We start from the raw sequence: 13,241 nt of genomic DNA on the forward strand, positions 1-13,241 counted from the left end.
CTTGTGGGCTTTTCTGGGAAAATCAGATGAAATACCCTAAGAGGGTGAACTAGTCCACCATGAAGGAAAAGGGACGCCTTACTTCATGAATTATGCTACCTGCCTCCTTTTCATAAAATGGAAATAAAGTCCTCCCAGGGGTTTGAGACTACCCTAGAAGGCACACACACGTGCAAAAAGTCAGTTGCCTGCCCCGCATTACAGCAGCTAGACGTTGGGTAGGCCTTGGAGGGGCATGGTCGTCTATAAAGATACATAAATACATATATTTATGTATCAAAGAAAACAGACACCAGCAGACGAGACATCCCCGCCCCTGTCTCCTTCCGCGCGGCCAGGGCGCCTCACAGCGGCAGCTTCTCATCACCGACGCTTCCGGCTTTAAGATTGCGTCATTTGAGAGCGTCCCGCGACGTCTCCGGCCGCAAGCATGCGCGGGGCCTACGACGTCTGGCAACGAGGCGGGCCTTCCGGCCGTCTCTAAAGTCATTTCCTGCAGGGACCGGAAAAGTCATCCCGGATAGCCTCAGGGGTAACCTGTGAGTGGAGGTGAGCTTCCGGCGCCGGTTCCCGTGCGCCCGCCGCTCGCTGCACGCTGCAGCCTGCCGTCCCCCCCAGTGTCGGCGCGGATCGGCGGCCTTGAGGCGCCGGGGCGGCGTTCGGCATGTCGTCGGGCCTGCGCGCCGCGGACTTTCCCCGCTGGAAGCGCCACATCGCGGAGGAACTGAGGCGCCGGGACCGGCTGCAGAGGCAGGCGTTCGAAGAGATCATCGTGCAGTGTGAGCCGCGCACGCGGGCCCGGGGCGGGGAGTGGAGCGGCGCGGCAGCGGGAACCCCAGGCCGAGCCCCGGCTCCGCCCGCGCGCATGGCGGCCTTGGCGGGGACCTTGGGTGGGATCGTGAAGGGTTCCGCTTCCACTTTCTTTCCACAGGCGTCGTGTGTGGTTGTAAATCTCGACAGTCCGCTTGGTGCTGATGCACTTGTTAGGCTCCCGAAACATCCTGCTTAGGTGATGAAGTTCGAGGCACAGAGTTGACCTTAAGCGGTAACTTGAGAGGTTCACGTTCTCTTCGGAGTGCTGTGGAACGAGTGGGCCTTGATTTCTCAGGCTCCTCCATATTTTTTTGTGCACGTTTTGAATTTTATGGTTTGTCCGTTGGTTGGATCATAGCCTTTGCTATTATTGAAAGTCGTAGGCGAGGAAGACGTGGTTTTCTTCGCCTCTTTGTACGACGTGAAAGATCAAGAGTGTGTTTTGTATTCGTAAGGCACGTCTCACGAGCTTTTTCGTGCTTCGTGTTCCCAGTTTTGCCAGTCTGACATTTGAGCGAAGAAATTGTCACTCTTCGGTCCTAAGGTCCCATCTGCTTCAAATCAGTGGTTTCTAAGCTTACCTGCACATTAGAATCAAATGGGGATCTTTTGAAAAATATTTGAAAATCAAAGGTACCTCCGACTAACTAAGCCAGTATAAATGGCAGAACGTAATTGTCAGTTGTAATGCTTCCTAAAGGGTTTTGATTTGCACACAGGTTTGAGCACTCTGTTAAATAATTGGCATGTATTATTTCATCTTAAATAATACAAAGCACCAAGTCCAACAATGAGTAAGTAACATCTTTCGAGTTTGCGTGTGGATTAATGGTAGGGCTGGGATTCGGTTTTAGACACTTAACTTTTGCATTTGCTCTTGTTGGATCCCCTGAAATGGCCCTTCTCTTTCACTGCACTTAGCCTCTTTAAAAGGTGAGGAGAAAGAGGGTGCTGTGTCTCTGCAGTATTGACCCCTGGTACTCTGGGGGAGCAACGGCTATTTTTGTCTAGCACAGGAAGCCGCTTCTTACTCAAAGTGTGTTTTCCTGACACATTTCATGGGTTCAGTTCTTTAGAAGATAATGAACTTCAGGGCTGGAGAGATGCCTCAGTGCTTAAGAGTACTGGCTGCTCTTCCAGAGGACTGGGCTCAAGTCCCAGCACCCATGACAGCTCACACCTGTCTGTAAGCTCAGTCCCAGGGGATCCGATGCCTTCCTCTAGCTTCCATGGGCACCAGGCATAAATGCAGCTCACAGGTGTATACATTTAGGCAAAAACCTATACACATAAAATAAATAAAAGGGTTTTTGTTTTGTTTTTTAAAGACGATAATATACTTCAAAGTCAAATTGTGTTGGAGGCCTCACTAGCTCCTTAATATACTTCAAAGTCAAATTGTGTTGGAGGCCTCACTAGCTCCTTACTGACCTTTTCATTTTTCTGGTTTCATGTGTCTTTAAAATGGGGTGTGTGTGAAGATTTGCCTGCCTGCTTCATAAAAACAGTATAGTGTATATAAGGGCTTTAAAAGCCATCTGTATGATAAAACATTATTGTCAGGTGTAAATAATCTCGGACACAAATTGAATGCTCCCCTCCCCCACAGCGTTTCTCTGTTTTTGTGCCTGTCCTGGATCTCACGCTGTAGACCAGGCTGGCCTTGAACTCACAGAGATCCGCTTGGCTCTGCCTCCCAAGTGCTGAGACCAGAGGCATGCACCACCACCTCCTGGCATGAATCATTTTTTAATTTCAAAATTGGATGTCCTGCTGGTAGGAGAGGGTAGAACTGTCTTACCAGATTTTGGTTGTGAGCCTAGCCTTTAATGGCTGAGCCACCTCTCCGGCCCCAGAGGGGGAGTATTTTAAATAATGAGGATTCCAAGTTCTTGAGCTGAGATGAATTTCAGGTTCTTCAGGGAAGCTGAGTATTTTTTTTTTTTTGGAGCTGAGGACCGTTCGAACCCAGGGCCTTGTGCTTGCTAGGCAAGCGCTCTACCACTGAGCTAAATCCCCAACCCAGAAAGAATATATCTTTAAGTCAGACAAGCTAAGTAATGGCTGCTCGGGGCCAAGAGAAGTGAAAACAACATGAGAGACCTGGAGCAGGTTGGACAGACACCCTTTGCTTGCTCAACTTTATAGGCCAGGACATTGGGCATAGCTTTTCCATTTTGACTATGACCTTGTTCATTTTAGCCTTCTCAAGCCAGTCAGTTCTGACCGTCTGCCTGTGTCTCCTGTGTAGTGTCTGTCTGAGCCTGAAGAGCAACGTGAAAAGAGACCTTGGGTAGGGATAGGTTTGCTTACTTCTCTGTAGGAGAAAAGAGCCTGTATGAAAGAACCCTCCAATGTGTTGTGTCCTTTAAAAGACCTACCTACGTTATCACAGGGGGTCTGTCTGTGGTCAAACTAAATGGCACCAGATTTTAAACGTTTCTTTTTATCATGCTAGCCAAGGAACCACGTCTTCCTAAAGTTCATCAAACGTAGGAAAATGTCTCCTGGACTTCCATTTTCAAGGAGAAGTGGGACGGCCATTGCGTCTGTGGCCGTCATGCCTGGCGTTTGTTGTATTGATCTGTAACTATCCTCCTTCAGAGTTCTACCAAGGTCCCATGTTCAGTTTCTTGTTCTGCTTGGTGAGGTTGGAAATTAGAAGGTGGCCCTTTATTTTTTGAGACTGGGTCTCTTTGTAACCCAGACTAGCCTCCAACCCAGATCCTCTTTCAGCTGACAGAGTGCTGGGGTGAGAGGCATTGCCCTGACTCAGAGCTGTCCTATGATGTGCTCAGCTGTGTCTCCCGTTTGTCCCCTACCACAGGACATTTTTCAAATTACCAAGTGAGAAATCGTTTTCTTTTGGCAATGCTTTGGCCTCCAGCCCAGAGACTTCAGCATGCTACACTAGTATCCCGGGAAAGAGTCTTAGATTTCATCATCTCACCTCTCAGTTGTGTTTTGCATGGCTCCACACTAGTGGACTGAGCATGTTTCCTTTCTGTTAATTTGCTTTTTGTTATAGGACTGTAGGATTTCACCGTTTGTGGAAGGATCACCCCTATTTCTGCCCCTTGGGAGCCCCTCATCAGACTTTATTGAACTGTGCCCTTTGTTCTCAACTATATCTTTCAAGCCCTCTCTGGTCTTTTGAATTTCTTTACTGTCTCATGGGCAGAAAGAACTTGTTTTATTGCCAAAGTCTTTCCTACAGTGTTCTGACACAAACCTCCATCCGATTGTGTGAGCAAGAAGCCTCACAGTGGACTGGACATTTTTCTAATTCAGATTGTTTTCATGTTGCTGCCTGCTTTTACAGTCTCTCATTTCATCATTGCCAGTAAGAAGTCTAAATATTTCAACTCACACCTTTAATCCCAGCACTGGGGAGTTTGAAAACAGCCTGGTCTACAAAGCAAGTTCCAGAACAGCCAGGGCTACACAGGGAAACCCTGTCTTTAAAAAAAAAAAAAAAAAGCAAGTAAATAAATAAAATCTAAATATTTCATCCAGCCCACTAGACTCTGCTTTTCCCAGTACCCTGATCTAAAAATTATTTAAATCCATCAATACAGTTAAGTTCTGTAATACCCAGCATTTCATTTTGCTGTGATGAATGGTATTTTGTTCCTACTCCTGAGGCAGAAAACAATAACCTTGGAGATGGGAAACAACTATAGTTGTCTCTGTAGGGGTCATCCGTGCGTACGTGGGTGTCTGTGGCTGGGCTTCACAAGCTTAGGCCAAGAAGCACCTGAGGAATTGAGTTCCTAGATTGCTACAGCATGTAGCCAAGCCTGCAGCAAACATAGTCTGCCACCTAATAATGAAGATGCATGCCCAGGACATCTGGTACTTTTTTGGTCCCAAGCTTTGTAAGATCTATGCATGGTGCAATAATAGCTTTTTTTTTCTTTTTATATATATAGATACCAAGTTGCTGGAAAAGTCAGATCTTCATTCAGTATTGGCTCAGAAACTGCAAGCCGAAAAGCATGACATACCAAATAGGCACGAGATAAGGTATTCTGAAACAGACCTTTATTGTACATTTGATTTGAAGTTGTCTTAGTGTTCTCTTTCATGCTTATTTATTTATTTACTTAGTTATTTATCTATTATTTTTGAGGCAAGGCCCCACACTATAGCCCAGGCTAGTCTTAAGCTTGTAAGCCATCCTTCTTCAGCCTCCCAGATGCTGGGCATGCCCTGCTCAGTCAGCACTTTTAAAAGCAAAGATGGGGCTGGAGAGATGGCTCAGCGGTTAAGAGCACTGACTACTCTTCCAGAGATCCTGAGTTCAATTCCCAGCACCCACATGGTGGCTCACAACCAGCTGTTTGAATAAAAAAAGAAAAGGAAAAAAAAAAAAAAAAAGCAAACGTGTTTTCTAGCCTAGTTTTTCTCAGTTCCCTTCATATAAAAACCCATAAAATGTGTAAAGTGGTTGTTCAAAAGATATATGCACACACACACCCCTAGAAACTTTATCATTACAGTATTATCAGGTTGAGAAACTTTTCAAGGCCTGTTCACATGGTAGCAATCTCAATCTCTTCTGAGCCACTGGGTTTTACTTTTTGAATAATCAGAAACAAGGGCTAGGTCTGGTGTTGCACACTTGTAATTCCAGCACTTGGGAGGCAGAGACAGGCAGATTTCTGAGTTCAGAGCCAGATTGATCTGCATATCAGGTTCCAGGATAGCCAAGGAAGCATAGTGTGACCCAGCCTTTACTCACAAAAAAGATGAGTAATCAGAACCAAGTGGGTACCTGAGTAGCCTTCCAGAGCCTTGTTAAAACAGGATTAGCTTGCAAATAAACACAGATGCTTTTTATTATAGTACTGGTCTGTTTGATCCTTTTTAGCCTGGTGTTTTCAGCTTTAGCTTGTGAAATCAAATTAGCAGGTTGCAACAGGTTTTTATTTTTCTTTCAAGAACTAGATTGGGAAAGTAGCAGTATTTGTTCATGGGAAAGGTAAGTTGATAAATACCCATGCATGTTCATGTGGGGTGTTTGATTTGTTTACTGGGCCTTCATGAAAAGCCATACTCTAGTGCAAATGGAGTTCAGAATCTTTCTGTCTTCTCCATACTGTCTATGACATTTGCATAGTTGGTGATTGATATGGAAATAGTACCTATTATTAATCAAAAATATATTCTCTTTTTGCACGTTGACACCTAGCAGTTGTTAAAAACAAGTTAACTAATTTAAGGTTTTAAAAACAAAACCAGAAGCTGGGCAGTGGTGGCACATGTCTTTAATCCTAGCCTGGGCTACAGAGTGAGCCTGGGGAAGGCTCCAAAGCTACACAGAGAAACCTTGTCTCCAAAAAAAAAAAAAAAAATCAGAAATGATGGGTGCAGCCTACCATTTACTTCTGCTTGTAAATGCATCTTCCATGTAGCCTTCTGTCCATCTGGGAGGTGACAGGGTGGGGAAATCCTAGAGAATAGACGGCTCTTCCCAGCTTATCTTCTGTCTTTGACTTGATAACAATTCAGGAGATCCTGCCAGTGTAGCCTGAGGAGACTTCTGTAGTGTTTAAAGTGTTAGTTATAATGATTTGGTTAATTACAGGAAATGTGGTTTTACCTTGTTCATCTAAATTCATTCAGTTAAAAGATTATATTTCTGTCTGGGTAAGTGCTTTGGTTTCTCGAGACAGGGTTTTTCTTTGTAGCCCTGGCTGTCTTGGAACTCACTCTGTAGCCCAGGCTGGTCTGGAACTCAGAGATCCGCCTGCCTCTGCCTCTCCAGTGCTGGGATTAAAGATGTGTGCCAGCAGGAGGGCTGGTCTGGTAAGCTCTTGGTGACTGTCCTAATTAGATTTCTATTTCTGTCATGAAGACCACGATCAAAAGCAACTTGGAGAGGAAAGGTTTGGCTTTTATACCCCAGTCACAGTCCATCATTGAAGGAAAGTGGGAGACATAGGCAGGCAGAACAGGAAGCTGGAGGCAGCAGCTGCACCAGAGGCCGAGGAGGAACCCTACTCCTCCTGGCTCACTCACCTTGTTTTTCAAACATCCCAGGACCACCTGCCCCGGCTCTGCTCCGGTGGGCTGGGCTCTCCCACATAATCACTAATGAAGAAAATGCCCCGAAGATTTGCCTGCAGGCTAATCTAATGGGGCCTGTTTTCAGTTGAAGTTTTATCTTCTCAAATGGCCCTAGCTTGGGTCAAGTTGGTGAAAACAGTCAGCGCAGTGACTGTATCCCGGTATCATAACAAGTTGATTTGTTTGGGAGGGTGTTGTAAATACAGACAGTTCTTTGTCTGAAATGGACTGGTGTAGTGTAGTTGTTTTACTGGAAGTCTGTCTTTTCCCACAAACATCCGTAATAAGCCAGTCCTCCTGACTGCTTTGTTCCCATTAACGGTGTCCCTTCCACAAGTTGTCTGGGCTTCCTTTTTCCCTAGATGTCCTTTCCCTCCCATGTCCACTGTCTCAGCCAGGCCTGTGGGTCTTTACCTCAGGCTGTGGGTCCATTGGTCTCCTTTGTTCTGCTGCCCCTTTTGTTCCTGAACTGTGGCTTGAGTCCCTTGACTTTAGACCGGCGGCTGTAGCCGGTCCAGGCATGGGATGCAAGGGCGAGCGGTAAACGTCCACTTCGTGGGGACAGAAGCCACGCCGCAGACCAGCCTGTTACTCTTTTCTACCCCACCCCCACCCCACCTTGTGTGAGGAATGACTTGCTTTTCTGGCTGCTTTCATTTCGGGGGCCTTTCTTTTGAATGCCAGTTCATAGGTTAGAAGGATCGTGTTTGATTCTCTGCATAGCCCATGCTGCTTTGCATTTGGAGAAAGGTTTGGTGAAATACTTTCTAATGACTTGAAGTCATTAAGAATGGTTTTGTGGTGGGCAGTGGTGGCGCACGCCTGTAATCCCAGCACTCGGGAGGCAGAGGCAGGTGGGTCTCTGTGAGTTCGAGGCCAGCCTGGTCTACAGAGCTAGTCCAGGACAGGCTCCAAAGCTACAGAGAAACCCTGTCTTGTAAAAACAAACAAACAAACAAAAGAATGGTTTTGTATAGAGTATTCTGCTTTTTTGACTGCTGCTGTCTATTTCTTGGGCTAAGATTAAGGAAGTATCCAGTGGCCTAAAAGGGTGAAATGAATGAATATTTATGCTTAGATATATGATAAAAATCCAAGTATAAGTAGAGGTTGTGAGGTGTTATTTAACCCTGGCTGTCCTGGAACTTAGTGTGTAGACCAGGCTGGCTTCGAACTCACAGAGATCCTCCTGCCTCTGCTGGGATTAAAGGCTCTCACCACCCACCCAGTTTATTATTCTGCTCTTTGTCATCACCCCTCCCCCCGTTTTCCATTGTAGCCCAAATCTTAAGGAGCCAGCTCTTCTCTCCCTCTAAGCGTGGTTGTTGTAGTCAGTGTCCAGCCTGTTTCCTGTTTTACTATCTCCTTTCCAGATTAGAGTCACCTACTAATATGCAACTGTAGCTCTTGCCAAGACCCTTCCCTTGAACCTTGAACCTTCAGTTGTTGTCAGCCAAATTTTACAGGATCTCTGAAATAATGTTTATTAGTCCATTGCAGATGCTGGCCACAACTAAAGAGCCAGATCCTGGGGTCCTGGGCCTTTGGCTGGGAGCAGGGCTGAGTAGCCCTGGTAAAAGTATGTCATCGCCACACCCAATCAGAACTGTTGGTAGTGTTTTGTTTGCCCCTGAGCTTTGGAGAAGAAATCTTTGGGACTGGTAGGACTTCCTAGAGTAGAAATGGTTACTTAGGGTTTGAGTCTAGATACTGAACAGGGTTTAGTGGCCGTAGAGGTCTGTTGTCATAGGATTGAAGTCTGGGTTTCCACATAGTTTGTTTTGCCCACAGCTGTTAAATGATTAACTTCTTTTATTTCTGCCCCTCCACCCTTCTGCCGTTGTAATTCAGAGCCTCTCACTGTTTTTCATCATAGTGTTGTTTCTGAGATACTACCAGATATCTGACAGAGTTCTTAAACCAAGTTACTGTTTGGCGGCGGCCTGTGCTCCTGCAGCATCGTACACACCTGTGTGCTGACTAGCTGTGTGCCTTCAGTGCGCCAGAACAGCATCCTGCCCTCACCTAGACCTGTTCTCCCCAGCCTTGCCGTGCAGTTGATTAACGACGCCTGGCTTGCTGGTCGCTCAGGCCCGAAGCCCTGAGTCATCTTTGATTCCTGTCAGTCTTCATTCCCACATCCAAGTACTGTAGGCACTCTTCAGAATGCAGACCGTCTACCCTGCGCCACTGTGGTGTGAGCTCCCTTGTGCAGAAGGGTTATCTGGTATCTGCTGATTGGTCTCACTGTTTCTGCTGCTGTCCTAGCACATCCAACCCACCCAGACTAGTAAAACCCTTCGTCAGCCAGGTGGGTGATGGTGGCACTCGCCTTCAATCCCAGCACTCAGGAGGCAGGGGCAGGTGGATCTCTGTGAATTCAAGGCCAGCCTGGGCTACAGAGTGAGTTCCAGAACAATCAAAACTGTTTAACAAAGAAACCATGTCTCGAAAACAAAAACCCCTTCGTCAGTGTGTGAATGCTACCCCACAGTCCTTGGGAGTGGAAGGCTCAGCATCATCTTTCTGAGTCTTGGCTCTTGCTCCTCTTCCCTGACAGTGGTCTCCCAGTAGTGTGCTCCCCCTTCTACTACGATCCTTTTCCAGGTGGGGGTGAGCACATGTCTGGCTCTTCATTTCTCTTTGGTCACCCTAGAGAAGCCCTGCTTCCTGTGGTAAATAAATAGGACTTTCCTCCCCTTGTTTGTGCTTCCTTTGTAGCATGTGACATCACACGTTCACTTGTTTTTGCCCATCTGCTTTTTATTGGTTGTCAGATGCCTGAGACCAGAGCTCTGTACCCCTTTGCCTTTCTCGTCACAATCGGCAATACCTGGCACAGGGCTGGTATGCAGATACTTGGTAATGAGTGGGGGTGTTGGCTGTTCACCTACATTTAATTCAGGAGCCAAGCCTTTGCTCCTGATCTGACTGGTAGCTGTGGTGGTTTGATTTATCATCACTAGTCTCCTGCTTTCTATCCATAATGGCTCAAGATTTGCCACTGTTTCAGATGCCAAAATGGTTAGGTAGATTGGCAGCTTTAAATTTGTGTTAGTGCTGCATTGCCTATTGGGAAGGTCTGGAGTCTGATACTTTATTTCACTCTCCTTTTTTTCCATGTTGCCTTCATGTGGCTGGTGGTGATTTTTAGTCCTGGACACGATGGTGCGTGGAATGATAGTCAGCTACAAGAAATGGCCCAGTTGAGGATCAAACACCAGGAAGAGCTGACGGAATTGCACAAGAAACGTGGGGAGGTAAGGAAAGCCCTTTTGCCCTTTGCAGGGCCCTCTTGGGAGAGGCAGGAAAGCACACTTGCCTGGAACTTTTCAGTAGTCTGGTCTGATTGGACATTACAAAGTCTGCATGAGGCAGGTGGAAGGGTGAGGGGCACATCGGGAATCCATCCGTCAATCAATGGCCATCCCTTATCAGGAGGTGAGCCAGAGCCAGACCACACTGCTTTAATAGCAGTGTGAGAGGAACCGTCGGGAAGTCTTCAAGAGCAAAAGGTTTACTTTGTGATCCCTAAAGTCTTCCTGGTGCATCAGCTTTGGAGTGTGAATTCTCAAGTATCAGTCCCTGGAGTTGAGTGGTCTCACATAAGCTAGCTCTAGATGAGGAAATACCTTAGCGTTTTCAGCTGAGTCAGTCACAAGGTGGAGGGTATCCTCTGCACGAACTGTGGTGATTTTTTCATTTAAATATATTTATTTATTTATTTGAATTTTTTCATTTTACATGCCAACCCCAGTTCCCCCGCCCTGCCCTTCTCCCACCTCCTCACCTCCCTCCCACTCTACCCCCATCCACTCCTCAGAGTGGGTAAGGCCTCCCATGGTAGTCAAGCAAGTCTGGCATACGGAGTTGAAGGAGAGCCTCTCCCTCCCATGTGTCAGGGCTGAGCGAGGTGCTGTGGTGATGTCTGTGCTGGTTTACTTGTGTCCTAACAAATAAAGCTTGCTTGGAGATCAGAGAGACAAAGGAGCAAGCCATAGCCACCTCTTACCTTGTCAGCTCCTCGGCCTGAAAGGGGCCCAATTCCTGTCTCCACCCCGCCTTACACTTCCTCTCCCTGCCCAGCCATATCACTTCCTGTTTCCTCCTCCCAAGTGCCCATTAAAGGTGTGTGCCACCGCTGCCTGGCCTCTGGTTAACTAGTGGCTAGCTCTGCCCTCTGAGCTCCAGGTGAGCTTTATTTGTTAGAGCGCAAAGTCACCACACAAACGTCCCAGCCGAGATTGTCAGTAAGGGGCAGCAGGCAGCCCCACAGGCCCTTCTGCCTGTTCCATAACCTTCTCCTTTCCCTTCCCAACTTTGCTCAACCCACAGGCACGCCTTCTCTCTTCAGAATAAAGGAAATAGTAACCCCTGTGTAGCTTGTGGTTGAGATGCAGCAGTCTCCTTTAATGCGAGTGTTCTTTCTCCCCCAGTTAGCTCAGTTGGTAATTGACCTGAATAACCAAATGCAGCAGAAGGACCGAGAGATACAGATGAACGAAGCGAAGTGAGTAGATACTGTCTCCTGGGGCTCTGACCTTGGCGGCAGGCATTGGTTTTGCTGTCCTACTGTGAGTAGGGCTGGTGGAGAACAGTAGCTACATTGCTCTCCACAAGAATTTTAGTGCATTGCTTGCAATCTGGGCTTCTTTTCTAAGGAAAGTAAGGGCAGTGCCCATGGGTTCCTAGGTACTGACATCTGCCTAAGGAAGTAATGATGGCCCTGGCAGTGACAGTTCCAGAGGCGTTCCTAGTTCTCTGGGGCTGCAGTGTCCAAGCATGTGCATGTTAGGATGGCGAAAGCTACGTCTGTGAACAGAACAATTGCCAACTAGTAAGAATTCTGGCAGACAAGAAACAGACTCAGGCCTTGTGCCTTAGAGCTGTGGAGAGGTCCCTACAAGGCCCTTTGCCACTGAGAAGTACCTAGAGCTTCCCCTTTCTCAGGTCCTGTTTCCCTGGAAGCTACTGTTACTGGCCATTTGTGGTCAGTAGGAGCTTCATCCGGGTGTCTGCTAATAGAACTGTTCTGCACACCAAGGTGCAGCGTGGGCCAGGTATGCTGGCCAGTGTTCCTGCTGCTGACTGCTCAAGCCCACTCAGGTGGCACTTGGCCAGGTGCTCTGATGAGGGAAAGCTCCTCTCAAATTGTACTTTCAGAATTGCGGAGTGTTTACAGACCATCTCTAACCTGGAGACAGAGTGCCAGGACCTGCGAACCAAACTGCAGGACCTGGAGCTAGCCAACCAGACCCTGAAGGATGAGTATGATGCCCTGCAGATTACTTTTACTGCTCTAGAGGAGAAACTGAGGAAAACTACTGAGGAGAACCAGGAGCTGGTCACCAGGTGGATGGCTGAGAAGGCCCAGGAAGCCAATCGTCTCAATGCAGAAAACGAGAAGGACTCCAGGTGGGTGTTAGCTTTAGTCAGTGTGCTCTGAGGGTAGTGGACCAGAACCTGGTTCTTGGGGGGGGGGGGGGGGGGGGAGACGGACGGACGACATGCCTGGCAGTTGTCGATGTGGTGGTAGAGGAGACGTGAACCAGAAAACTGGCCACATTGGAAATGCAGGAGTCAGAGAAGTTTGCATTTGCAAGAACATTTGCAGCTAAGCAGAGGGAAACACTGTTTGGAACACACTGTTCAGGTGGCATGTCCTTGTTGCTTGTCTCCCTACTACCTTCCAATTTCAGGAAGCTATTCAGACCTATACAAAAATTCTGATTCTGCTAGTATGTAAGAAGACTATAGTTTATTCTCAGGAATGGAAAATTGAGATTCCTAAACCAAATTTATTGCTAATATTTTTTTAATACAGTGAAATCTGGGTAGGGCTTATGCCAGGAATTAAAAGATGGGTCACTGGGGTCAGTGACAGCACTTTGAATATGGAATTTTATAACCATTCAGTTAATACTGTCCCACTAAGTCATCCTTTAAACCCCATGAATCCAGAACAACAGCAACAGCAAAGCGTTTGAAAAAACACCTGTCTGACCGACATCCTGTAAGTGTTTAGTAGGGAAACCTCCCTCCCACCCTGCAAAGTAGGAAGTTGCATCTGTGTGACAAGACATGAAGGAGTTTAGAGTGCACACGTCGACGCTGACGGTGTATTCATGTTCGAGTTCCTGCAGCTACACATACTCCCATTCAGACAAGAAGACTGCACTTTAAAGCATCTCTCTGGAAAGTCTCCATCTGTAGCCCAGTCTGGAAAGAAATTTAGTTCATCTGCAGTAGTGTTGGGAATGAGTCCTAGGGGCTGGTGAAGAATGCCTACCTACCCTGTCGTGTTCATAGTCAGGTTAGAGGAAAAGTGAAGTCTTCGAGGTCAAGTTAGAAAGCAA

General features: G+C 47.1%; 1 protein-coding gene across 3 annotated transcripts in view; it reads left to right on the plus strand.

Annotated features, from left to right (window-relative positions):
• Positions 1 to 508: 508 nt before the first annotated feature.
• The window catches only part of Atg16l1 (autophagy related 16 like 1), a 35,462-nt gene continuing 22,729 nt past the window's right edge, over positions 509 to 13,241 (plus strand). For all 3 annotated transcript variants that reach the window (XM_036173138.1, XM_036173139.1, XM_036173140.1), the window contains exons 1-5: positions 509 to 779; positions 4,746 to 4,839; positions 10,040 to 10,145; positions 11,322 to 11,395; positions 12,049 to 12,300. In XM_036173138.1, coding sequence (XP_036029031.1) covers positions 665 to 779; positions 4,746 to 4,839; positions 10,040 to 10,145; positions 11,322 to 11,395; positions 12,049 to 12,300 — 641 coding nt within the window. In that variant the 5' untranslated portion in view covers positions 509 to 664. The remainder of the gene's footprint in view (positions 780 to 4,745; positions 4,840 to 10,039; positions 10,146 to 11,321; positions 11,396 to 12,048; positions 12,301 to 13,241) is intronic.

Source organism: Onychomys torridus, chromosome 23 (genome assembly GCF_903995425.1).
Source record: "Onychomys torridus chromosome 23, mOncTor1.1, whole genome shotgun sequence".
NCBI lineage: Eukaryota > Metazoa > Chordata > Mammalia > Rodentia > Cricetidae > Onychomys > Onychomys torridus.